The sequence below is a fragment of the Lepidochelys kempii genome, chromosome 9 (assembly GCF_965140265.1).
Source record: "Lepidochelys kempii isolate rLepKem1 chromosome 9, rLepKem1.hap2, whole genome shotgun sequence".
Classification (NCBI taxonomy): domain Eukaryota; kingdom Metazoa; phylum Chordata; order Testudines; family Cheloniidae; genus Lepidochelys; species Lepidochelys kempii.
Window position 1 is genome coordinate 74,124,382 of NC_133264.1, and position 26,752 is coordinate 74,151,133.

Here is a 26,752-nt window from a genome sequence, read left to right on the forward strand (position 1 = left end):
ATATGTCCAACCTTCCACTTCTTGTAAGCTTCTTTTTTATGTTTAAGATCCGCTAGGATTTCACTGTTAAGCCAAGCTGGTCGCCTGCCATATTTACTATTCTTTCGACACATTGGGATGGTTTGTCCCTGTAACCTCAGTAGGGATTCCTTGAAATACAGCCAGCTCTCCTGGACTCCTTTCCCCTTCATGTTAGTCCCCCAGGGGATCCTACCCATCTGTTCCCTGAGGGAGTCGAAGTCTGCTTTCCTGAAGTCCAGAGTCCGTATCCTGCTGCTTAACTTTCTTCCCTGTATCAGGATCCTGAACTCAACCAACTCATGGTCACTGCCTCCCAGATTCCCATCCACTTTTGCTTCCCCCAATAATTCTTCCTGGTTTGTGAGCAGCAGGTCAAGAAAAGCTCCCGCCCTAGTTGGGTCCTCTAGCACTTGCAGCAGGAAGTTGTCCCCTACGCTTTCCAAAAACTTCCTGGATTGTCTATGCACCGCTGTATTGCTCTCCCAGCAGATATCAGGAAAATTAAAGTCACCCATGAGAACCAGGGCATGTGATCTAGTAGCTTCTGCGAGCTGCCGGAAGAAAGCCTCATTCACCTCATCCCCCTGGTCCGGTGGTCTATAGCAGACTCCCACCACTACATCACTCTTGTTGCTCACACTTCTAAAGAGGATGGATCTAGACTGTTCTCAGTGGTAGCAGATGACAGAACAAGGAGTAATGGTCTCAAGTTGCAGTGGGGGAGGTTTAGGTTGGATATTAGGAAAAACTTTTTCACTAGGAGGGTGGTGAAACACTGGAATGCGTTACTTAGGGAGGTGGTGGAATCTCCTTCCTTAGAAGTTTTTAAGGTCAGGCTTGACAAAGCCCTGGCTGGGATGATTTAATTGGGGATCGGTCCTGCTTTGAGCAGGGGGTTGGACTAGATGACCTCCTGAAGTCCCTTCCAACCCTGATATTCTATGATTCTGTGAACTCTATTGGACACTAAAAACCATTGACTAAAAAGACACACCAGTTTTACAGTTCATTACAACAATTTGCAATATATCGTACTACCTGCTAAACCTTAGCTACCCACTCTATTTGAAGTGGTGTCCTACAGCATGTGTGAAACCCTTATGCTTAATAACCTTTCCCATTTTATATATAGTTCTGACACTCTGGCTACTTTCTCCATACCTGAAGAAGAACTGCAGGGACTTCTGGCAGATTCATTAAATCTACCAGCTGTGATAGGCACTAGATTATGACCATCATTCGTATTTTGGCAAATCCCCTGTAGGAATTTCTGAACTGCAGTTTGTATGAACCCCACAAACACTGTGAACAGACTATTTAACTAGGAAAGTGATTTAAAATATATTTAATTTTTAAAATATTATTTTTTCCTCTTTACCCTGGGTATTCAGCTCCAGCAACAGTCCCAAGCTTCTAGATATTGAACCAAAGATAAACCATAGCTTGAAAGCATAAACACAATCATTTATCATAATTCTTGAAGCTTACAAAAGTGGCTCTTTAAAACGAGAGATTTAAAACACACTATAAAAATAAAACTAAAAAGTTCTTCTCAGGGTTAGAAAGCTTAGCTTCCTTTTAACAACACGTGTTTAAAACTTCTTGCTTTACTAATTTCTCCTACAAGCACCAGAGGTAAATACAAATGTGCTTTCTGTTTTCACTTTTTCTTTACTTTGCAAGGCCTTTTCCTGCGCTGCTGCTTTATTTTTTATTTTTTTAAAATTTTCATTCTAAGTTTTCAAACAATTTCTCAAAGCTGTGGAAAGCAGACACAATGGTCCCATCATGAGCGTAAGAAGAAAGTTTAAATGGTACTGGGATCTGGCGTGCACACACACATTGCCTGATGTTCTAACTACAGGTCATTGAACAGTATGAGTTTATGAAAGCAAGCCAAATCCATATTACTGGCTCACATTTCAAACACAATTCAGGTTTCTCTTTGATTCTATATTAAGGTAAAAGCCTGTGGGATTTACTTGCTCAGGGAGATGATAAAAACTGAATGATAACAGTATTAATATGGAGTCTTACTCTTCAGTTTTAATTTGGTGACTACTCTTTCGAGCATTGTGCAGGTTATAGTGTCTGATTGTACAGTATACTGGAAATATGCTACAGAGACAAATGATCTACTAAGGTTTCTCCAATCTTATCAGGAAACAGAATGACATTTAACTAAGGCCCTGTCCATATCATGGTTGAAACTGTGCCACCTACCACCATATTTAAATACCATTGTTGCTGGCAAGCCCTAGTACTGTTTACTTGATTAGCATGGACTGGGAATTTTTTTGAGGACTGTTCTTGAAACAAAAGCAATGCAAAGCATTTGGAAACCTGAATGCCCCTTGCCTGGGAGATCTCTGGATTGCAGAGAGTAGCAGGCTCTGTCTCTTCCCCACTCCCAGTCCTGATGTAGGGGGCATACTGGGAACATTTCTGGGGAGGGGTGTGGTCATGACATCATATACTTCAGCAAGCCCCAGCTGTTGAAATCCCTTTGACGATCATCATTGCAGTGTGGCATAATTTAGAGAACGCCTCAATCTGACTTTTGTAGTTCCAGGAATCACTGGGGAATGCAAAGATGGCTTGTCTTCTTCTCTGTGCAGTTCCACCGAGAAGACCACTGATTCAGCTAAGGACCTAAACCTGCTTCTCTACGTATAGTATACAATGGAGTTCTAACATGATTGTAACATGCTCTTCAGAGGCAAAATATACCCTGTCTACATTGTAAGAGAAAAGCATGCTTATAAATAATTGCTGGTATGGATTCAACATAAACAGAAAGAGAGGCACTAATAATGATACTCTTTTCTTCTCCAACTGTTGCCTTCTATCAGAGTGTCTCAAAGCACGATACAAAATCCCCCCCTCTCATTTTTTAACTTGTGTAGTCTAGAAAAAAATATAGCATATGCATATTTACTTATGCAGAAATTGTGACCACAGAACTTATTCCACTGAGAAGTTGGATGTGATGTTTAAATCTTTATCAGAACATATGTGAATTCTGCAAGAATTTTTCACTCACATTAAAACAATACACCAAATGAAACAAGCTTTTCTCACGTGCTTGTAAGTTTACTTCAAAAAATATTACAAACCTAGATGAAGTTCCCTATTCTTTGGGTGGTATTTCTAATACAAAACTTAATTTTGCAAATGAACCCTATCTTTATAATGAGCCAAATCAAAACCTCAAGTCCAATTATCGCCAAACAAAGTTTGAAATCTCCATCTGGACTTCTGCCGCTAGTCTAAAATCGGAGTAGTACTAAGATATTTCCTGAAATATCTTGAGGAACCAAGTGAAGGCACTTTCCGAAGATTAAGAGTGAGACAGAAAAGGAGATGCATTTTGATCAATATTTTCCTATTATCCTAGAAGACTAACTTAGGTATGGAAATACTTCTGTGAGGGAAGGAAAAACGAGAACATGAAACAATGTCTTTTAAAAAAGTAGTATTCTATAGGTTTAAGTTTCTCCTCCAAATATCTTGGATTTAAGGGCTTTCCAGATTTGCTCTCTTTGAGAAAGTCAAAGAAGAGAAATTTCTCAAGGTTGCCCTCAACGGCCTAGTAAATTCTGTGCTGCCTAGTCCTGTCTCTAAAGAGATTGTGTACATATCTGGAGATATGCCAGTCCCATTTTAAGGTTTTTAGACATACCAGTTGTGCAGTTAGTCAGGCTTGCATAGAAACCAGTTCTTATACTTAACCATAGATGGCTTGTGGTATCCACTGACTTTGTAGCAAAAATCCTGCTTCTGTAGTGTAGCCAGTTATGCGGTCATATTCTTATTAGTCCTTTGTTCATATATTACAAATAAATGCCACATATCAACCAGATTCACCAGTGAGCATCCTTAATTTCCAAAAACAAATTCGCTGGCAATTCTAATGTTTTTTCCTATGGGAGTAAGTCATGTAGAGTGGGTGCATCCAGGCTATGTGTCCTCCCAACAGCCAACTAAGCCCCAAACACGCAGGAATGCCAGGAGTTTAGGGAAAGCAGGCCATATTGGATCCTCTCTCCTCTTTCATTAACTTCGGGATTATCTTCATGAGTGGCATTGGTTTAATGCTTTCTATGGAGAAGAAGAGGTGGCAGCATTAAGTCCCAGAAATGCATTTTTCCGAAATCTCATTTAAAATTCAGCACCTTGCTGTTAGTTTCTGCTAGTGCTTTACATGGGGGCTGCACAAACTAAATTAGTATAAGATAAGCACAGTAGGAGAGAAACAACACAGAAGAGAACCTCTCCAAGATGCACAGTGTACACCTTATTTACTATTAAAGTTAGTTCCTGAGCAGCAAAATTGTCATCAGGTAAAGAATAGCATGTGCTTAGGTTTACAAAGTTATATATATCACCTAAAAAAATCATTAGTGGAAGATTCTTGTGTTTTTACAGTTTCCCAGAGGAATGCAAGTACGTTGCACAGATTCCAACTCTGCTTTTAATGAGTTTGCCAGAAGCCATTTCTTACAGTGTTTATCATAATTTCTTTCAACAATAATTCAAATGCATGATGGGAAGTGGAAGTCAGAAAGTTGAAGCAGAAGGGACAAACCTGATACTTGTGATTAATTCCTGACAGTAATCGGTGCAACTATTTAGAATTATTCCAAGTGAAACAAAAGACTAAGGATCAAATTGAGCCCCAAACATTCATATGGGCTGCTGACTGACTTCAGTGGGAAGTGTATGCATGTCTCAGAGGACAGAACCAGCCTCTTAGGGAGTGCCCTGTCTGACAGAAAGGGTAATTCTTTTCACTGGTGACAATGACAGGGAAATGTTGTCACTCTCTCAACCAAACAAAAATAAAAATCAATACAAAGTATTACAAGTTACATATAAGTATATATCTATTTATAAATATGCTCAGGACATACCATCTTAAAGATGTGTGACCCCAACAAGAAAATAATCTCTACTGCACTGAAAAGAAAAATACTACAAATACAAGAGTAAATTGGCTTCCAGTATGTTTCAGTAATGTTATTCTAAAGTTCACTGATCATCAATGTTCATCTTTAATAGATACAAATATATTTATAGCTCAGCAACTCTTTTACAATGTATTATGTACAATACTTGATTTCTACATAAAAACTAGAGTTTATTATTGTTACAATATCCTGCAATCATATTTAGCACTAACCATCCTAGGATCTGAAATTGCATTGCAAGCATTAACTAACTAATCCGCACAATACCTTTCAAGGTACTAAGTGATTATTTACTTTAATACAAGGTTAAATTAGGGATAACATTTCATTTTGCAGATGCTTTCATCTTCTTACAATGCCTTTTCAGGCAATTCCATAATATTTTAGTAATTCTGCAAGTTGCAGGTAGGAATCTCTCTAAGAGACTGTAGGTAGAGACTAATAAGTGAAAGTAGGCTCTATCTCCCCATCCATTAAATTTTTTTAAAATAATTTTTACACACAATCTTGTGGCTTTGAAGTAGATAATGTATTAAAAAAAATCTTGTACCTTGATCCTGAACATTTAATAATACTAACATCCAGTTACTATTCAAAGCAAAAGCATATTTCTATCAACTTTTGGTCCCAAACAGGTCACAGAGTGATTGTGAGTTGGTAAATAATAAAGAGATACAATTTGTTAATCCAGTCAACTTCTGAAGACCAAAGCAATCAAACATACCATGAGTTGGTGTCTTTTCTCGTCTCCGAACTCCTGTGGTTCTGCCTCTCTCATACTCAGAGACCATTGGATGGCCCTCATCTTCAATTAATGTGTAATACTTCCCACTTTCATGCTCCAGAAAGTAGCTAGGTGACTCGGAGCCTTTCATTCCAGACTTTCCATATTTGCTGATGTCATCACAAGACATTATTCCAATTTCATCCCTAAAAATATTGACATAAAATAATAATCCAAAGAGATATGGGGAAAGGATCACTTAATGATGAAGACCTAAAGTGGACGTTCTACTTCCCACTCTGTTCTAAACAATGGTGCGTTGTCATTAGGATACCATTTATTATGTGAATGAGAAATTTGATATTTTGCACTATTTGGCAGTAACTGAAAAAAAAAGTGACTGTACCTGCTGCCAAAATAGAAAGCAGTGCTGACCATTTTTTTTTATTTTCTTTGAAAGCAAAATAATTCATTTCAGCTAATTATTTTAGTGTTTATCAGACTTACGGGACAAGAAGTACTCATTTTTACAAAACATAGTATAGGCATTGACTATAATCATAAAAGAAAAAACTTTGTTTCCAATATAAATTCCTAATGTGCTGATCATCAAAGACTCTGTACTTAAATTTTACACCAAGTTAAAGAGGCAACAAATCTCAACATTGTCACTGTGGAATAAGAATAGTTTTTTACCCGACATTAACCATGTTTCTCCGAGATATTGCAGTTGGTGTGAATCCCACTAAAGATCTGCAGGTGCCTCGAAGACCCGAGATAAAATTATTTTGAACAGCAGGATCTGTTGTGGCCATACGTGCAACATGTGCATCCTCACGCTCATATGTGAGGGCATAAAAGGTGGAGTGATGCAACCCTTCCTCAGGTCCCTCACAATTCCTGTGACAGCTGAGGATTCAGAGAGTGGGGATAGAGGGTGGGTCAAGGCATTCACGTTGACATTATCTTGGATAACCCATTACCGTAGGGTAAGTAATAGTTCTTTCTTCTTCAAGTATATGTCAGTGTGGATCCTACTGTAGGTGACTGGCAAGTAGTGTCCCCTCTGGATGATGGGTGAGGAGTTTCAGCTGCGTTAGTCAAACACATATTGTAGTACCACCCTCCTGAACTTGGCATCTACCCTGGTGGGTAAATCCACTGCATAGTGCTGTGGTCCTTGAACTGGGGGGCACAGAGGAATGTTTTGGGCTGGGTGCACTGGGGTTCTGTTGATGTAAGCCTCTGAAAACACCCAGCATATGTAACTTCTGTATATCCCCAGGATTGCAGAGTGGCCTATGAGTCTTTTAGTGAATGGAATGTTCCATGAGTTCTGCTACTAAAGAACTCCATCCTTCAAAGGGCAGGTCCTGCAGGGCTGGCCCACAACATTTTGGCACCTGAGGCAGGGAGCTCAAATGACGCCCCCATGCTCCCTCACTTGGGCCAAAACTTTGAAAAGTCTCAATTCTGCCTTCTTCCTATTCTACCCCTCGCATGGTACTGCTCTGCTACCTACCCCAATAAAGAAGAACTAACAACTCAAAATGACTTGTTCAAAAATTTTAAGTAACTCTTAACTTCCAAACGCCTGAACAGCAAATGTAACTTTTCTTGTCTGCATAGTAAACACTGGCATTTGTATCTGTTTGAATAATCAAAGTGGTGCTTTCTGTGCCTTCTTGGTTGCAAAGATTTGAACTGCTTCCTGAAGGTCCACAGTCTGGACCAGCTCATGCTCTACTGAAATGGTTGCAAGGCCGACCAGCCTCTCCTGTGTCATTGTGGAGCATAGATGTGTTTTTATTAACTTCAGCTTGGAGAAGCTGCGTTCTCCACTGGCAACTGTTACAGGAAGTGTTAGACGTATGCACAGAGCAACAGTGTATCTTGAAAGGGCTTTCAGTTCATCACCTAAATCACTCGCATCAATATCGAGCATATCATCATGTGTCAACACTCTCTCTAGTGCCCTGCATTGCTGGTGTAGGTCTTCTTCTGGTATAGTGAGGAGTTTTGGAATATCATACAACATCCAAAATATACTGCTGTGTTCCTTGAGCTGCATGAAACGTTCTTCAATGGACTGTATTGCACAATCTAGCACCTGGTTAAAGAATTCAACTTTGAATGATTGTTTGGGGTCTCTTATGGGATTATCCCATGCCTCATAATCAAAGTGTCTTCTTCTTCGGTGACTCTTGTATTCTTGAATGGGTGGGAAAATAGCTTCAGTGTGAAGTTCCTCTGTCAACTTCTGTGTACTCTTCAGAACGTTTTGAAATCCTTCACCTGATCGGTAGGACTGTAGGTATGACTTTGCTTTGTCCAGTTGTTCTATTGCTCCAGATATATCAAGGTCAACACGTTGGAGTCTCTTGCTTACAACATTTATTTCAAACAGTATGTCATGCCACAACACTAAGCCACACAGAAATTTGAAGTTATGTATGTTTCTGGTGATTCCATTTCCCTCTGCCATTGTTCTCCCATGAACAGTTACTGTCATAGCATTATCCTCAATAATGGCAACTATGGCATCATCTATGTTCCCAATTTGGCGTTTGATAGGCTTTATCGCCTCCACTTGACTTTCCCATCATGTGGCACTCAGTGCTTTCAGTGTCAGAGAGGATGTTCCCAGATGTTGCTTCCCCGCACAACACAGGTTTGTCATGTCCACTCCATACCCTCCAACATCTTCAGAGTTCACTTAACTCTCTCACGCTTCTCACTCTTCAAGCCATGGGTAGGTGACCTACTCCCAATATTACCACTATCTTCTATCTTCAGGAAGAGCATCAAAGTAAAGCTGTTGTTCTCACAATCCATAGGAAACTTCTGCAGAACATCAGATTTCCTGCCCAGTCCAATTCAGAAACAGTGGGGTCCTCAACACTGCAAGTTTATCTTTCTGCTAATGACTGAGCTAGCTTCTAACTCATTCTAGAGCTGAGAGATGCCTTAGAATGCACTGGTACTATCTGAAGGTATTTTCTGTGGATGGGGAAAGGGAGATTTACCCTTCCTGGTCCCCTGAAAACAAAAGATGAGGAATCATACCAGCTGGTCATCCCTGAAAAGCCAGAAAGGGCTTATCTGGCTGCCTCCTTAAAGGCGGCAGACAGGGGTTGAGGGACTACTACATCACTACTAAAAGTGCAAGCCTCTGAGTAAGACATAAGAGTCTCACCAAAGTCAATGAGACTTCTCACATGATTAAACCTATGCTCCTGCTTAAGTGCTTTTCTGGACCAGGGTCTAAAACAGTGTCATCTCCCAGTCAGTTGTTTAAGTGGAAACAAAAGGTGCTATGACATTATTAAAAACAAAAGTCACTCCGAATTTTGGTATCCTGGCTAACATATTCCTTCCTCTTAATTCTGCTGCACATTAGCTAGCAATTCAGAATAGTGCTTGACTTTCATGGCTGCATGGAGGATGATAGTTATGACATTTCCTATATATAGCCACTCCTTTACAGCTTTTTATTTTAATTAAACGCCTTGTACAACATCTTGAAATATTTGATTATACATAAAGTGGAAGGAAAGAGTAAATTGTTTCTGTTTTAACATTGTCTGAGAATGCTCAGATTCACTGGGAGATTTACCTTGGACCATAAAGTCCTGACATGGGAGAGAGGATGAAAATGTCCTGGAGAGCAGAGCTGTCAATTTTTGAGGACATGCCCATTGTGCTGGTTGGAGTTGTGGAGCTGCTTGTTGGACTGGTTGGAATCACGGGCTGTGAAAGAGAAACAAACAAATTAAAAATGAAACTCATCATTTCCATGCTACATTTCAGTGGTGCTCTCACAAAGCTAAACTGTGTTTTCTTAGCGGGGATCACCATTCTCTTGGCTGCTCTCTCTTTTGGATTAGCCATAATTACAGCTTCTTGCAGAAGGGATGTTTGTTGAAATTTCCCCCTGCTTTTGTAAGCATTGCAAGACCAAAGTTATTTGGTGGAAGAGGCTGAACTAAAGCAAACATATCTGTATTAGAGTAGCAGCCGTGTTAGTCTGTATTCACAAAAAGAAAAGGAGTATTTGTGGCACCTTAGAGACTAACACTGTATTAGTGTTCAAGATGTCTTATGGAAAGTTTTAAAAATTGTAAGTCAAAGAAGTATGATCTTTAAACTTCAAAACAAGCAGCAACAGATTAGAGAATACTTAGAACACTGGGGTATGTTAAATCCACTCAGTGTTGCACTGTGGGATAGCCATTATTAAAATACAAGTAAGTTGCACGTGGTTTATGTTCTCCAACTGATCACCCCCCCGTACTAATTAGGGTGGCCACTGGTGCATACCCAGAACACTGGACATTCTGGTACTTCTGAAAACGGCATTGACTCTCCCCTGTCTTCATGACCCCATCCCTGCTGTCATGATCTCGCATGCATGGTTCGTGCAAGTTCACACCAGTGGGGCAGAGTGGCATGCTCTTCAAAATGACAGCCTCCGTCTTATGAGGCAAAACCAAATACAGTTTTATACCAGCACTGGACAGGGGACAAACCTGGGGGGGAAAAACAGGACTGTCCGATTTAAAACTGGAGAAATGGCCTGCCTATTACTAATTCAAGCAGATATTTCTGCACTTTCAATAGCTCTCCTCTCTATTCCTGTGGGAACACAACACCCATAAGTTTAATGTATAGTATTTATTCCCTGCTAAAAGGGGTGGAGTTGCTCCAAAAGTTGAGATTTGTCAGTGGGAATGGAATTAATTATATACAGAAGCTAGTTGTTTCCAAATAGGATTTTCTCTTGGCTGTATCTGAAGAGGGAATTTCTATAGTGGAAATGCTTTAATTGTATCCCATGCTTTAATTGTATTTAATTATAGACTGTACAATACGGATGCTAAATGAAAGAGTTCAGAACCATAATATTGGGGGATGGGAGGGAAGGCTTCTTACTACTCCTACCTCTCCCTTTGGGACATAACTACAGGATTCCTATGGAAACCGGATCTTTGGCCCATCCACTCCAGCTGCTCCTTATTCTTTATCTGAAAGCCTAATCCTGTCTGTGACATTTGTGGCTCCATGCCAACTGATTGTGAGGCCACAATTAATGAAATATAAATTAATCTGAGGAATAAGCAGAAACATCACCAGCACACATCTTATTTAAAAAAAGTGAAGTTCATCCCTGGTTGGAAGGATAGTATCAGATAATGTTCTGAATGGGCTCTCTGTGGGAGGTCAACTGTCTGCATGCCCATACAGGGCACTGCACACTTCCTGTATGACACAGAAATGGGCTCAGCACCACCCCTGCATTATACTGATGCACAGAGGCCATTTAGCAGTCCAAGGGCATTTCAAGATGAGCCAGAGAAGGATCCCTGGATTTGTGTTTATATTGATCTAGTGGCCTCTGTACCCCATGCAATTGGCATGGAAGGTCTACAGCTGTTAGTCCAGCCTAAGGGCTGGGGAGATGGACTACACCTCCCTTACTGCTCTTCACTGTGTCTGCATAGAGCCCAGACACTTTGGATGAAATTGATTCCATCCACATAGAGCCCAAGATACTGTTTTCATGCAAATGTTTTTATTATAGTATAAAAAGGGAAGAGAAATACAGACATTATATAGATCTGTACACTATTGAGATGTGTCACTACACAGAACTTTTCAGAGACAACTTTATGGCTCAAGGGATTGGTAATGGAATACACACCAGTCACTTGTGTGATCATTCATTAATTCACAGCACTAGTCATTGTTGGTTACTGCTAGCAGATTGCTGCTTTAAGTAATCTGTTGATGGTTTCACTCCAGTTGCTAGTGGACAGATGTGCACATAACTAAAACCACCATCATAACTGATAAACCTTTTTGGCAGTATCAGCAGAGAAATTAAGAGTTCACTAGCCTGGACACTGAACTACCCTCTCACCCCTAAAAGAATGGCTCCTCCAGCTCAGTGTTCAGGAATACGGGTGGTATACTCTAGAAAACTCTATGATTGTTCATACTAGTCTTTATATAGACAGAAGAGGTCAGCATTCTTCTTGTCAGTTCTCTCTCCAAAAGTTAATTTAGAGCAATGCTGGAGATGGGAGGGGAATTAAAAAAAATGTGGAACCTGCAGTCTTTAAACTTGTAATTTTTTCTCGAAGTGTTTTTTCTGTTTCTAATTTTAGCTTTTCTAGGACTATATTATTTTTTAGGATTAGGACATCTGGCTACTTACACTACTTGCCCCTGTTTCACATACACTGATAATAGATGATGCAAAATGATTTAACACTGGCAAAAATGTAACATGAAGCCAGCAAACACAGTAAACTACAAAGCTCTTGTCTAATACAATTTGACTCATATTAGAGCACAGAAATAGGGGAAATATAGAAATGAACAAACAATATGTTAAATAATAGGCTGACTATATTACAAATGTCAGTGCAAAGGTCCCACTCACAGTTGTGATATTATTGAACTGATGTTGTGATATAAATCACTGTTTGAGAAACCAAGCTAGATTTTTTATTCACAATATAAAAAGGTACAGGTTACTACCAGTCACAGTAATCAGCAATGACTTGTCTTCTCACATCTGTTTTGGGAGCCACACCCTGCAATATTACTGTTAACAGGCATTACAAGTAGTTAGAATGAGCTAATCATGCTGAATTGAGATATTATGTTAATGTCCTAACCTTATATGACACCTGCATATAGAAGCATCAAAGACTGACCCTGTGGGTGTTGCTATAGGTAATTAATTAATACAGAAGGGCTATGAAAAAGGTAAATATAATATAAATGAATTTTAAAGTACAAAAAGTTAAGGACATATTTTAATCAAACAATTACTGGCTCCTAGATATAAGGATACATTTTCATTGTAACTGTGTTTTTCATAGATGCAATATAGTATCTCTATCTACAGACCATTGTATATGTATTTAGGGCATGGAGATATATATATATTTGGGCAGGTTGTATAGATTATTTATGTGGAAGCCTCTAGTTTGAAGACACACAAATGTGATTAAATACATGCAGCTAGTTTTCTAGCAGGCTAGAAGGAAAACCAAGTGAATCTAGGAATCAGGTGGGGAATACCAGAATTATCTAGAACCACATCTTTGAATCCTGACTAAGCACTTAATCTTTCAGATGCAGATAATTTGAACACCGTGTAGTTTCATTTGTGGGGGTATTTTCAATGATATGCTAAAAATTCCATCCCCCATTAGTAAACATAAAAGATCCCATAACACTTTTCACAAGAGTGAGGATTTCACTCAGTGTCCTTAGCCAAAAATGTCCCCCACCCCAACTGCTGTGCAGCCTAAAACACGACCAGATTTTATGTTTACTACTCCACCATTATTTCAATAGCTTTGTTTGTACACTCTATGATCAGTAATTCTTTCAGGATTGTGAAGTATGCTACGATCTTTCAGGATGGAAGGTGATAAACAAGGATCCTAATTTTCTGTGATAACCCCCCCCCCAAATTCTGATAAAAAACCCCCATAAAAATCCACGTTTTTCCATGATTAAAATTAAATGCTGAACTTTAGTTTCTCTAGCCACAATATATATAGGAATCAGTTGAACACAATGTTTTATTGATATACAGTAGAACCCCATTTATCAAAGTCTCCATTATCGAGCTCTTTCTACTAAATGAATCACCAGACACCTGGGGCTGAAACTGGCAGAGCTTGGGTGTTCAGTCCCAGCCTGAGCTGCCTAGGGCTGACCGCCCGAGCCCCAGCCAGGCATTGAATAAGTGACACTGGTACGTCCAGTAAAATTTAGTTAATATTTAATACATGTTTTTATTTTTTCCTCTGTAAAAATGCAAATTCTGTGTTTTTCTGTGACAAACTGATTTCTAGGATCTCTGGTGACAAACAGATGTAATTAATATTTATCTGCAAGAGGTATCAGGTTTTTTAATGTCATAAGGAGAATTAACACCACGAGAGCCATACTTTTAGAACTGATCTTCTAGCTTTAGAAAACTGACTGCTCTGAAGAATTGCTTTCCAGGTGTTGTACATTCAATAATTATCAGTGATGGGTTAATAAAGGAAGTCATCACACATATGCAGAGATTGTGGGGTTACTCATGAATATTGATGGGCAGCCAATATTTTCATGCTTCCATATCTCCAAAAGACCATCTATAAATATAGACTCTGATTTTGGTCTCACTTCAGTGTAAATTAGGAAAAACTCAACTGAAATCAATGGGGTTATATTGGTTTAGAAGTTGTGTAAGCAAGAGAGGAATCAATCTGATCGGATATGTCTATGCTACAGCAGGCCCGCTGGCAGGGAGGCAAAGGGAGGAATTGCCCAGGGGCCTGGGTGATTTAAAAGTGCCCGGGCGCCCCTGGCCCTTTTAAATTGCCCAGGCAGGCTGCAGGGCTCCTAGGCGCATGAGGGATGGTACCAGCTGTCAAGGTTCCTTCCCCACTCTGAACTCTAGGGTACAGATGTGGGACCTGCATGAAAGACCCCCTAAGCTTATTCTTACCAGCTTAGGTTAAAAACTTCCCCAAGGTACAAACTTTGCCTTGTCCTTGAACAGTATGCTGCCACCACCAAGCATTTTAAACAAAGAACAGGGAAAGAGACCACTTGGAGACGTCTTCCCCCAAATATTCCCCCCCTCCCTCCAAGCCCTATACCCCCTTTCCTGGGGAAGGCTTGATAAAAATCCTCACCAATTGGTACAGGTGAACACAGACCCAAACCCTTGGATCTTAAGAACAATGAAAAATCAATCAGGTTCTTAAAAGAAGAATTTTATTTAAAGAAAGGTAAAAGAATCACCTCTGTAAAATCAGGATGGTAAATACTTTACAGGGTAATCAGATTCAAAACATAGAGAATCCTTCTAGGCAAAACCTTAAGTTACAAAAAGACACAAAAACAGAAATATACATTCCCTCCAGCACAGTTTATTTTACAAGCCATTAAACAAAAGAAAATCTAACGCATTTTCTAGCTAGATTACTTACTACCTTTACAGGAGTTGTAAGGCTTGCATTCCTGATCTGTTCCCAGCAAAAGCATCACACAGATAGCCCAAACCCTTTGTTCCCCCCCTCCAGATTTGAAAGAATCTTGTTTCTTCATTGGCCATTTTGGGTCAGGTGCCAGCGGGGTTACCTTAGCTTCTTAACCTTTTACAGGTGAAAGGATTTTGCCTCTGGCCAGGAGAGATTTTATAGCACTGTATACAGAAAGGTGGTTACTCTTAGCTTTATATTTATGAAACCAGCGGTGGCAAAGGCAGCCAGGTGGGCATGTGGAAGCCCTGGCAGTGCCGGAAGGGAGCACCCAGCAGTGCAGCCGGCAGCTCGCTGGCCACCAGCCAGCGCAGGTGCACACACACAATTCAGAGAAATACCATTGTCACCTCACATAATTGTATCTTAAAAAAGTATCTAACAATATTCAGGAAGGCATCTTTGGCTTGTTTTCAGGTAGTTCAGTATATCACTTTCAAGAAGACTGGTCTCTGTCCAAAGATACAAAGCCCCACATTTAGCACATGCATACAAATGACTTTTCCTCTCAAGATCAGATAAAGTCCAATATTTTTCCTAGCAATGAAAATTTGTGTTGTATGTTTTATTTCAACTTCCTCTTCCATAGCATATGTACTGTAGGCGATCCTTGGTATCCTGTAAAGAATTAATTTCTTACCAGGTAGTTGAAGGCTGCTATCAACTCCCCAGTCATTCTTCTCGTCTGCAGACTAAATAAACCCAGTTCCCTCAGCCTCTCCTCATACGTCATGTGCTCCAGCCCCCTCATCATTTTCGTTGCCCTCCGATGGAAACTCTCCAATTTCAATCCATAATGTATTTATTTAATTTAAATATATAGTTCAAAATAACAAATTCTACATCTTACATTTAGGCTCACAATTTGTTTAATACTGGTGCTGTAACTGGAAAAAAATTAACTACATCAAGCAACGCCACCACTTACGTATATTGGGTTCTAATTGGTTATCAATAGGATAAAAAGTAGTGTCATAAACCTCAGCCATCCCTTTCTACAGGGCCCATTGACTGTTCTGCTCTGGGGCCTGGAATTGCTGTCGGCAGGCCTGCACTACAATCAGGAGGTGTGACTGCAGCTTGTGTAGGCATGCCTGAGCTAGCTTTGATTTAGCTAGTAACAGCAGCAGTGTAGCCATGGCAGCATGGGCGGCAGCATGGGCTACCCGGGATCCTAGTGGGGGCTTGTATAAAGAAGGCTAACCCATGCTGCTGCCATGCTGCTGCTATTACACTGCTATTATAACTCACGCTAGCTGTGATCTAACTGGATCAAAGTTAGCTCAGGTATGTCTACATGAGCTACAATCACAACTCCTGATTTCAGTGTAGATACCCCCATAGAGGTTTTTTTCCCCGATCCACACTACCCTTTGATTCTTTCCTATGAAATCAGTGTTTCCATCTCTGGAACTATCAAAAGAGAATTTGCCTTCCTGTAACTAATATGACTTTAATAAAATCTGCTGAAAAGAAAATTATAGCATGAGAATTTGCTTCTCAGCATATGTTGCTATACAATGAAAAAACGTAGTGTATAGGAATTTAAATGAGAAAAAACTTGGAAATTATAATTACAACCAAGTGGTTGTATCAAATTTAAACAGTTTTGTCAGTTCAGTTATTTATACCCTTATCTGACAAAGTATTATCAGGTCCCCCATCAGTCCTCATTTCTCAAAACTAAACATACCCATATTTTTAAACCTTTCCTCATAGGTTAGGTTTTCTAAACCTTTTATCATTTTGTTGCTCTCCTCTCTCCAGTTTATATACATCTTTCCTAAAGTGTGCCACCCAGAATTGGTCACAATATGCCAGTTGAGGCCTCACCAGTTCTGAATAGAGCGAAACAATTACCTCCCATGTCTTACATACAACACTCTTGTTAATATACCCCAGAATGATATTGGCCTTTTTTGCAACAGTATCACATTGTTGACTTATATTCAATTTGTGATCCACTGTAACCCCCAGATCCTTTTCAGCAGCACTACCTCCTACTCAGTTATTCCCCATTTTGTAGTTGTGTATTTGATTTTTCCTTCCTAAGTGTAGTACTTTGTACTTGTCTTTACTGAATTTCATCCTGCTGATTTCAGACCAATTCTCCAAGTCATTTTGAATTCTAATCCTGTCCTCCGAAGTGCTCGCAACCACGCCCAGCTTGGTGTCCTCTGCAAATTTTATGAGCCTACTTGCTATCCACGTCATTAGTAAAAATATTGACTAGTACTGGACTCAGGAGTGACCCCTGCAGGAGCCCACTAGATCCACCCATGGTTTGATAGCAAACCATTGATAACGATTCTTTGAGTATAGTCTTTCTATCAGTTGTGCATCCACCTTATAGTAAGAGCACTGCAGTGTAGGGTCAGCAGGAAGCTGGTAAAGCCCAGTAGTGCAGAGACAAAAACCTTGAGATTATCCCTTATCTTTTCGGGGGGGTTATGAACACTTAGGGTGAGGTACTGAATCTCTGGTTTCTTCCCTGGATGGAGTAAACATAACTCCTTCATGAGTAAATTACCCAATGTAGAGGAGTGGCAGTGGTGAGTTTTCTGATAATTTACACATGAGGTCCCAAGAGAAGGTAGCTTCATGCCTTGATACTTCCTCTACAGGAAGGCCATTTTAAATTTTTGATCAATGATTTTTTCCCAGGTGGACAGTGGGAACCCAGTCTTTCCCTCTAAGTGTCATGGATCTCACCTGACATATTGTATTGTGTTTTAAAAATGTTGACTGCTTGATGCCAGGACTTACTTCCTATGCTGTATTATTGAATACAAAGGACTAAACTATTCAGTACAGACTTCCTAATCAACCATTTTCTTTCCTATTCATTTATTTTATGTTAGCAAAAAGATATACAAAACTACTTCCTTTTTTACTTCATTTTTAGGTTTTTCTTTAAATATTCATGCTCAAATTTTGCAAACTTACAGCAAGATTTGTGAAACTTAACTCAAATGAAATCTGTAAGTTTTTATACCACAACTAAAGCAAAAAAAGAAAAGAAGCAGCACAAATGGTGAGACCTAGATTAGATTTTAAAAATTCTATCTGGGCTATTAAGGTAAGATAATTTGTTTTTTAAAAATATTATTTTTTTACTTGACAGATTTCAGAGTAACAGCCGTGTTAGTCTGTATTCGCAAAAAGAAAAGGAGTACTTGTGGCACCTTAGAGACTAACCAATTTATTTGAGCATGAGCTTTCGTGAGCTACAGCTCACTTCATCGGATGCATACCGTGGAAACTACAGCAGACTTTATATATACACAGAGAATATGAAACAATACCTCCTCCCACCCCACTGTCCTGCTGGTAATAGCTTATCTAAAGTGATCATCAGGTGGGCCATTTCCAGCACAAATCCAGGTTTTCTCACCCTCCACCCCCCCACACAAATTCACTCTCCAGTGGTCAGTTTGGATGAGCTATTACCAGCAGGAGAGTGAGTTTGTGTGTGTATGGGGGTGGGGGGGATGTGAGAAAACCTGGATTTGTGCAGGAAATAGCCCAACTTGATTATCATGCACATTGTGTAAAGAGTTGTCACTTTGGATGGGCTATCACCAGCAGGAGAGTGAATTTGTGTGGGGGGTGGAGGGTGAGAAAACCTGGATTTGTGCTGGAAATGGCCAACCTGATGATCACTTTAGATAAGCTATTACCAGCAGGACAGTGGGGTGGGAGGAGGTATTGTTTCATATTCTCTGTGTATATATAAAGTCTGCTGTAGTTTCCACGGTATGCATCCGATGAAGTGAGCTGCAGCTCACGAAAGCTCATGCTCAAATAAATTGGTTAGTCTCTAAGGTGCCACAAGTACTCCTTTTCTTTTTACTTGACAGAGTGACTCTGAGTGTCTGAAACCTTTTGAGATGGAAAGTTCTTTGCAGGTTTTTTTAAAGAGAGTTTCTGCACAGAGAATATAATTTTTTTGTTTCTCCTGGGAATATGTTCAGAGTCTACTGGTACATTTCAATTAAATAATCAAACAATTATTCCAGCACTTCATGAATATTTACTTTTTTCCCTTTGATTACTTTATTTACTTGCTGCATTTCATTGCATTCTCAGTGCCAAGTAATCTAGGGACCAAATTCATATTTACACATAAAAAGGCATATACTTAAAATTGAAGTGATTTATAAATGCATAGGACTTGCAAATATTATAATTATACCTGCTGTTTTTCAGTCATGTACTACATCAATGAATATTTACCAGCTTCATAGGAATGATTCAGCAATATTCACAAGGTGTTCTAATCCTTTCTCACGGGTGTTCTTTTTTGTATAGTTATTTGTTACTTTTACTAATATGGGGCCTGGCCCAGTAAACCCTACTCATGTGAGTAGTCCCATTGAAAACTGAATGGGTCTACTTGGATAAGAGCTACACATAGAAGTAAGGGTTTACAGAGTCAGACCCAGTTATGAAACCACTGATAAAAAATCAGAAAAAAAGGCTTTCCTGTAGAGGAAATGTTAAGGCATAAAACTGCTTTTTATTGTGAGTCTCACTAGTTACAAATGTCCAATAGGATGGAAGTTAAAACAGTGGGTCCCTTTCCACCCTCTTGTGTAGCAAGTATAAAAAAACCCTGTTGGCTGTTAGGGCTCTAAACACTGCTGAGGTACCATGTAGCTATGTGGCTTTCAACAAACACAAACTGCTATTTTAATTAGTTCTTTTTTCTACATTTATATTTTTATGCTGATAAAATAAATGATAGAAACTGAGCCAGCCCCTCAACTTGTGTAAATTAGTGTTCTAATATCAACTGAGTTATGCTAATTCACATCAGCTGATGATCTAGTCACTGTCTTCCATAAATTCTATCACCACTATTGAAACTCTGTGAATTAACAGTAAACATAACTAGCTTAACAGTGCTTCAGCTTTAAACAAAAATGAGACCAAACTATGAACCCAAAGAGAGCAAACCCATCTCTTCCCGGCCATGGCACATATTCACCCATCCACCCACACAGAATGAAATCTGTAGTTGAAACCACTTCTTATTTTTCTTATGTGCAGTAATTAAAATTCATTTTCATTATGCTGGAGTTTTCCTTTAAGCAACCACTTTCAATTAGTTGTAAGATTTCCCTAAAAATATTTTCACCTAAGATACGTTTAATGAGGTATATCCATTAGTCCTCATCCATTTTCTACAGTTGGCGTCACAGCCCAGGTTGTCTCACGATGAAGACAGAATAAATTTTCTATTGTAAAATAATCTACAGTGCCACACTAAGTATGACTGCGGCACTACCAGTGTCCTGACAAGTTGTATTAAACTCACTGCGGCAGCCACTGAATGAAAATAGTTCCTGTCTTATACCGCCACCGTTTAAAAATTTATTACATAGAAAGAATTTCTCCACTTGCATCATCATAAAACAGGGAGAGTTTAGAGGAGAGGAAATTTATGAGGATATCTGGAGAGAAAAAACCCAAGCATCAGTGCTTAATGTAGTAGTATCTTCTTTGGGTCAAATTTCCACTACCAAATGTTACTGGGGCTGAATACTGCTCAGAACAGTCATGTCAAGCGACACAATGCTGAACAGGGTTCATCCTAGTCCACACTGACTTCTAAATGGTATTCAGCATTGTGCTTGTTAACACAATTGCTAGCAAGAGTTCTCAGGCATAGTAACATTATGTAGAGTAGGCTTTTTTTCTTTGCTTTTTCCGTCTTTGCCTACTTATCTTGGTTGAGAGAAGTTTGGGCAAATATACAGAATATATGATTGCAAAGTAAAGCTGTCTGGATACCGTATCTGAACAGTGAATTAAAAAACCCTCTAATACAAAGAGAAGTAATCTCAGAGAGCTGCACAAGAACCATCAACTTGTCATTTGCCCATCCACATTGCTCCCAGGCCTGTTCTTACAACATTGCAGAAATTATCCATTACAAAAGGCACCCTGTAGCCAAATTCATATGGTTAAGGATATTCAGCTAATTAAGCCATATGACAGAGAATATCCCTAAGTGCTTACCATATTACATAGAATAGGAACTAACTATTTGTAACACAGAAGTTTCATTATGCAACTTTCCCTATTGCTGAAAGTTTTACTAGTCAGACAATGGGCTGCAATATGGAGTTCTATATTTCAAGCACAACTGACAGTAAGGTCTGTGTGCTGGGCCTAGTGCCTGCAGTTGGAAGGATGATTCCACTTAGAAATAATCCTCTACATTTAAAAATATATATATAAAGTATTGTTTTAAAACTGAGTGAAGTTATCAGGGTTTATTTTTCGTGAAAAAATAGAGAACTATTTGTTTTATCTTTCTTGATAAACACAGAGCTGAAACACCTGAAATTTGGGTCAAATAGGGAAACAACATGTGGAAGCAAAGACAAATTCTTCATTAGTTTGTGAAATTTTAGATCTTCCTGAAATAAACTGAGACTCAAGAGGCACATTTTGATAACTTTGGTTTCCTCTTAGACATATGAGAGAGATGTGGATTTTTAAAACGTTATGCTAATTGAGAAACTAGCATTTTTGCTTTTAAAAACACATATTCCTTCATATATAGGGAAAACCCTTAATGATGATAAATAATAAGAATGCTTATTGTTTATACAGCACTTAAAACATTTTAAGTGCACAAGACTTAGGGCTCGATTAAGCCTTGAAGGCAGAATGGGTGCAATTTGCCTTCCCCTGTACCTGTATGTAGGTAACGGTGTGTGAGGGAGAATGGCAAGCAGCAGCATTATAGGAGCAGTCCTGACAGAAGCTGCCCAAGAGAAAAGCTGGAGCCTGGCCTTCTCTGCTCTGCAGACTACACTGTTGAGCGTCACTGGGTTGCAGGTGAACTTTCCACCATCAATGCCTATTGGGGACAATTTAGGCCTAAAGTCACTGTTTCATGTTTTATAATCAAGAAATATAAGATCTCAAAACTGCATTTTACATGTTGTTTGGCTAAAAACATCAGGTAAAAATTTAGGGGTTTGCATCTTTTTTGACCAATATAACAGTGCTATGGAAGAGTAAGCTGGACTCAGTTATGCTTTGTGCAACACCAACAAAATTGTCAACTAAGGAAAGAAAGGGTAATTGAACAATTTTCACAGTGGAGAGGTAAATAGTGGGGTCCCCCAACGATCTATACTGGGACCTGTGCTGTTCAACATATTCATAAATGATCTGGAGAAAGGGGTAAACAATGAGGTGGCAAAGTTTGTAGATGATTCAAAATTACTCAAGCTAGTTAAGTCCAAAGCACACTGCAAAGAATTACAAAGGAATCTCATCAAATTGGGTGACTGGGCAACAAAATGGCAGATGAAATGCAATGTTGATAAATGCAAAGTAATTCATATTGGAAAACATAATCCCAACTATACATACAAAATGAATGGGTCTAAATTAGCTGTTAACACTCAAGAAAAAGATCTGGGAATCATTGTGGATAGTTCTCTGAAAATATCTGCTCAATGTGCAGCAGCATTCAAAAAAGCTAATAGCATGTTAGGAACAATTAGGAAAAGGATAGATATTAAGATAGAAAAAAATCATAATGCCACTATAGAAATACATGGTACGTCCACACCTTGAATAATGCACGCAGTTCTGGTCTCACCATCTCAATAAAGGTATATTAGAATTGGAAAAGTACTGAGATGGGTGACAAAAATTATTAGGAGTACGGGACAGCTTCCATATGAGGACAGATTAAAAAGGACTGGGCCTGTTCAACTTGGAAAAGAGATGACTAAGTGGGGGATATGATAGGGGTCTATAAAATCATCAAGGGTGGGGAGAAAGCAAATAAGCAAGTGTTATTTACCCCTTCACAGAACACAAGAGCCTGCGGTCACCCAAAAAATTAATAGGCAGCAGGTTTAAAACAAACATAAGGAAGTACTTCTTCACACAACACACAGCCAACCTGTGGAACTCATTGCCAAGGGAGGTTGTTAAGGCCACAACTATAACAGGATTCAAAAAAGAATTAGATAATTTCATGGAGGATAGGCCCATGAATGGCTATTAGCCAGGTTGGGGACGCAAACCTGTGCTCTGGGTGTCCCTAAACCTCTGACTGCCAGCAGGTATGACTGGATGACAGGGGATGGATCACTCAATAAATTCCCCATTCTGTTCATTCCCTTTGAAGCATCAAGCACTTATCACTGATGGAAAACAGGATACTGAGCTAGATGGACCATAGGTCTGACACAGTATGGCCATTCTTATGTTCTTAAATTCTAAATTACAGAATCTGTATTACTAAATTGAAAGAGGAATTATTATTTGTATTAAAGCACTGGCTAGATGTCTTACCTGAGATTGGAGCCTAATTATACTAGGTTCTATACAAACAGCGAGAGACAGTCCATGCCTCTCTGGTGCTATCTGCCCTCACTTTTGTCATTGTTTTGTATGAATGACCCCGTGAATTCCTTGGGCAAGAACACTGCCATTGTTTACAGCTGTGATTTACTATGTGCACATGACATTATGTAAATAGACAAGAGTTATATGATTCCATTATAATTATGATAAAATAACTACGATGATGCAAAATAAACATTTTAGATTTTAGATACTAGGCTAAGTATGCATTGTTGGCAGTTTTAAGAAAATCATCTTTTGATTTTTTTCATTGAATAAAGCTGATTTAGTCATTGGCAGGGGGAAAATACTGATCTCCACAATGAGTTTTTAATAATTCCCCGTAAGTATATCCATTCTTTAAATAATGAGCTCTTATATAGCTCTTTATACCTGCAGAGTATTTTCCAATAATTAATTACTCTCCATAACATCCCACTACAGCACCTCTGAGTGGCAGAGGTATTAGTATGCCCCAAACAGAAATGGAACATAGAGAGGTCACATGAATCAGCCACAGTCACAGAAAGAGTTAGTGTCAAGACCCAGAATTAGAGCCTAGGGTTTCTTGACTCCAAAAGCCAGTGGTCAGTTTATAAAAGCATACCTTTTGCTTGGAGGATTCTTCAGTGCATTAAAGGTGTAATGTCTACCTTGTCCACTACTCATAAAACAATAGCGAACTGGAAAAGGAACAAGGGTCGGGGAGACAGAATCCAGCCCTTTAATTCATCGGCAAGGCATCACACACTCCTGCACGTTTGCTAATTCAGACCCTGGGTTCGTATAGAAAAATCACCACCTTTGTCCTGTATGTGGGTGTATGTGGCTACTGGATCTGTATGATCATGAACCATTTTCCCAATCCTCTTCATGACAGCCTATGCAGAACTGGTCCAGATAGTACAGAATCTCAGCCAACAGTATGAAAATATGAAAACAGTATGTTAGGCACTCAGATATGACAGTGATGGGTAACTCATTAGACAGAGATAGCTACTGCACTGATTGATGAACTTAAAAGTACACAACATTTATTTTATAAATGTTCAACTTTTCACATACTTGCAGTAAAAGTTTTAAATTCAAGGCCTCTGGTTTCACTGATTTCTTACATTGACCATTACATTAAAGGTGACTAAAAATGCTCACAAATTTTTACATCATTTATTTATTGCAGATTTACAGATATAAACAAGGCAACAAGGTTCAATTCCACCCATCAAATATAAGTAGTTATCCCTTAGAAAAGTTGGGAGAATAGACAGAAAATATTTATTTTACTGTACTACTCAATGAAAAGGCTCTGGTGCTTACAGAAAACAGAAGAATATGGCATAAATTATATATTATAAAGGGTACTTTTGAGGTGGCATTTCATTTTATCTAGCCCATTTGCCAGTGGTTAATAATTAAGGAACAGCTTTCTGATCCCAATGTATTCACCTGCAATTTTGTTAGTGATTTCAATGGGAGCGTGGCTGTGTGATGAGAACATAAAATATAAAACTTTTAAATTAATGGAAGTTTAGGTAAAAAAAGGTTTTAACACTTCTAACATTTTTAGATGTTCTGACATGTCATGTGAATTATTTATGTTTAATATGGGCCAATACACTTACGTGTATACAATTTTATTGATTCAGTTATATAGGGCCAAAGCCCACCAACCTTACTGAAGTGAATAATCTCATTGGAGTCTATGAAATTACTTTCTGAAGTAAGGTACTACTAAGGTGAGTGAAGGTGGCAGAATGAGCCACAAATAATATATTTTTTCCGGAAAAGAACAAGAGGAAGGTATGTAATTTTTTATTTATATGGCTGTTGAAACTGTTTTATTCTGATCTATCATATCCAGAACCTGATTAGAAGCATGGTGATGTTTATCTCACTGAAGAGAGCATGTCTGAAATCTCAGTGAATGTGAAGTTCTTGTTCTAGTCATAGAAAGAAAGAGCACTCATTACAACTAACTGATCTGGTGATTTCGCAGATTAACAAGGGTACAGCCTATAGGAGATTAAAGTTCATATTCTGTACTGGAACTCTAATTTGCTGGTCTCATGGATTTATAAATTATGGAGATGGTATGTTTGTATTTCAGGGAATAACGCAACTAAATTATACACTTATATTGATCCCTTCTAGATAAACAATGGGATATCATGAACAGCAGCTCTTGATAAAGCCTTCCATCCTCACAGCCATGGGGAAAAATTGTCTTCATGGGCAATTCTGAGAGAGAGAGGTATGGGAGCAACAGAAATGATCAACCTCAGAATATGATAGGAACCCTGAGCCCCCCACTTCTAAAACCTTAATCTATGAGGTAGAAGAAGACATTAGAGTTGCATGACACCGAGTTAAAAAAAATGTTTCTCTCTCTCTGAGTGGTTTCATATCAGCATCAAGCAGCAGGTTTATACCACTTGCAGCCATAAAGAGTGTTAGCCAGTAAGCTGTTCAACCTACCAAATATTACCTCGTTCATGTAGAGCCTGATCCAGCTCCCACTGTGACCAAAAATGGGGTAAATGCACATGTTACATCAAATATTTCTGAAGGAGATGATTTGAGCTGGTGAGAATGAATATGTAGATTAAATATCAATGTCACCAACCTCAAGCATTCAAAAATCTGAGTAAGGCTCCCCAGAATCTTTAGATATGATTTGAAATCAATTTTTTTTTTAAATTTTGATTCATGTCTGCAAGCTTTTCTCCGCAACCATGAGGGCTACAAACTTCCTTTTTTAAAATGTAAGAAGAGATTTTTTTTCACCTAACCACAAGCCTCCAGGAGCTCAGGCTTTAAGAAAAACATCAGTTATTGTGAGATTCCCAAGAAAATCTTGAGAGTTGGTAACACTGCAATATTTGTCTTTCTGTTGTGCACTGTGAAAGGAGTAGTACCTGGGCCAAGTGTAGGTAAATCCATGATATGGTTTCATAATGTTTCATGATGGAAATGCAGATTTCTATATATCACTACAGTAGCTTAAAAGGATTCCCAAAAGGATTCATTTTGTGAGATTGACAAAAGGGCTCTGTGATGATTTGTGCATTTCTTGGGTTTAGTAAAGAGGAACTGTGTTTTAGAATCCTGTGTGAAATAAGTCTGTGTGTGATATGTGTTACACCTACCACCACATGCCTCTGGAAGAGGTAAACCATGGGCCCAGAACATGCATACAGATGGAGCTCTGGGAGAAGGCAAGTTTCAGCTACAAGGGAGTCTGAGGAGTCAGCACTGATGCCAGGGGCTAGGCAGTGGGCCACGTAGTCACAGCTCTCATAAAGGGATACTCTGCACCTCAAGAGTGTGTCTAGAAGCCCCAAGGCCAGGGCAGAGCCTTTGTACAGGCTCCAGAGGCTTAAAACACTGAGGGATTCAGCTGCTAGATCCCCTCACAGCAGTTTGTGTCCTACAGGGAGAGTGTTCATCTGGATCTGTCACAGGATTCTATAAACAAATCATCTCTTTTATGCCTTGAGGTTTGTTTGAATTCCTGTTAACATGACCATGAGTCTCCATTAAACAGTTTCTTGGCAGAGAGATTACCTCTACAGTAGAATCTCACTGCATAATATTTA

General features: G+C 39.1%; 1 protein-coding gene across 1 annotated transcript in view; it reads right to left on the reverse strand.

The window, feature by feature from the left end:
* LOC140917643 (connector enhancer of kinase suppressor of ras 2-like) overlaps positions 1 to 26,752 on the reverse strand; it is a 463,215-nt gene that overhangs the window by 151,708 nt on the left and 284,755 nt on the right. The window contains exons 11-12 of the mRNA XM_073360900.1: positions 9,332 to 9,465; positions 5,716 to 5,921 (exon numbers count right to left, since the gene is read on the reverse strand). Of these exons, the coding sequence (XP_073217001.1) occupies positions 5,716 to 5,921; positions 9,332 to 9,465 (340 nt within the window). The remainder of the gene's footprint in view (positions 1 to 5,715; positions 5,922 to 9,331; positions 9,466 to 26,752) is intronic.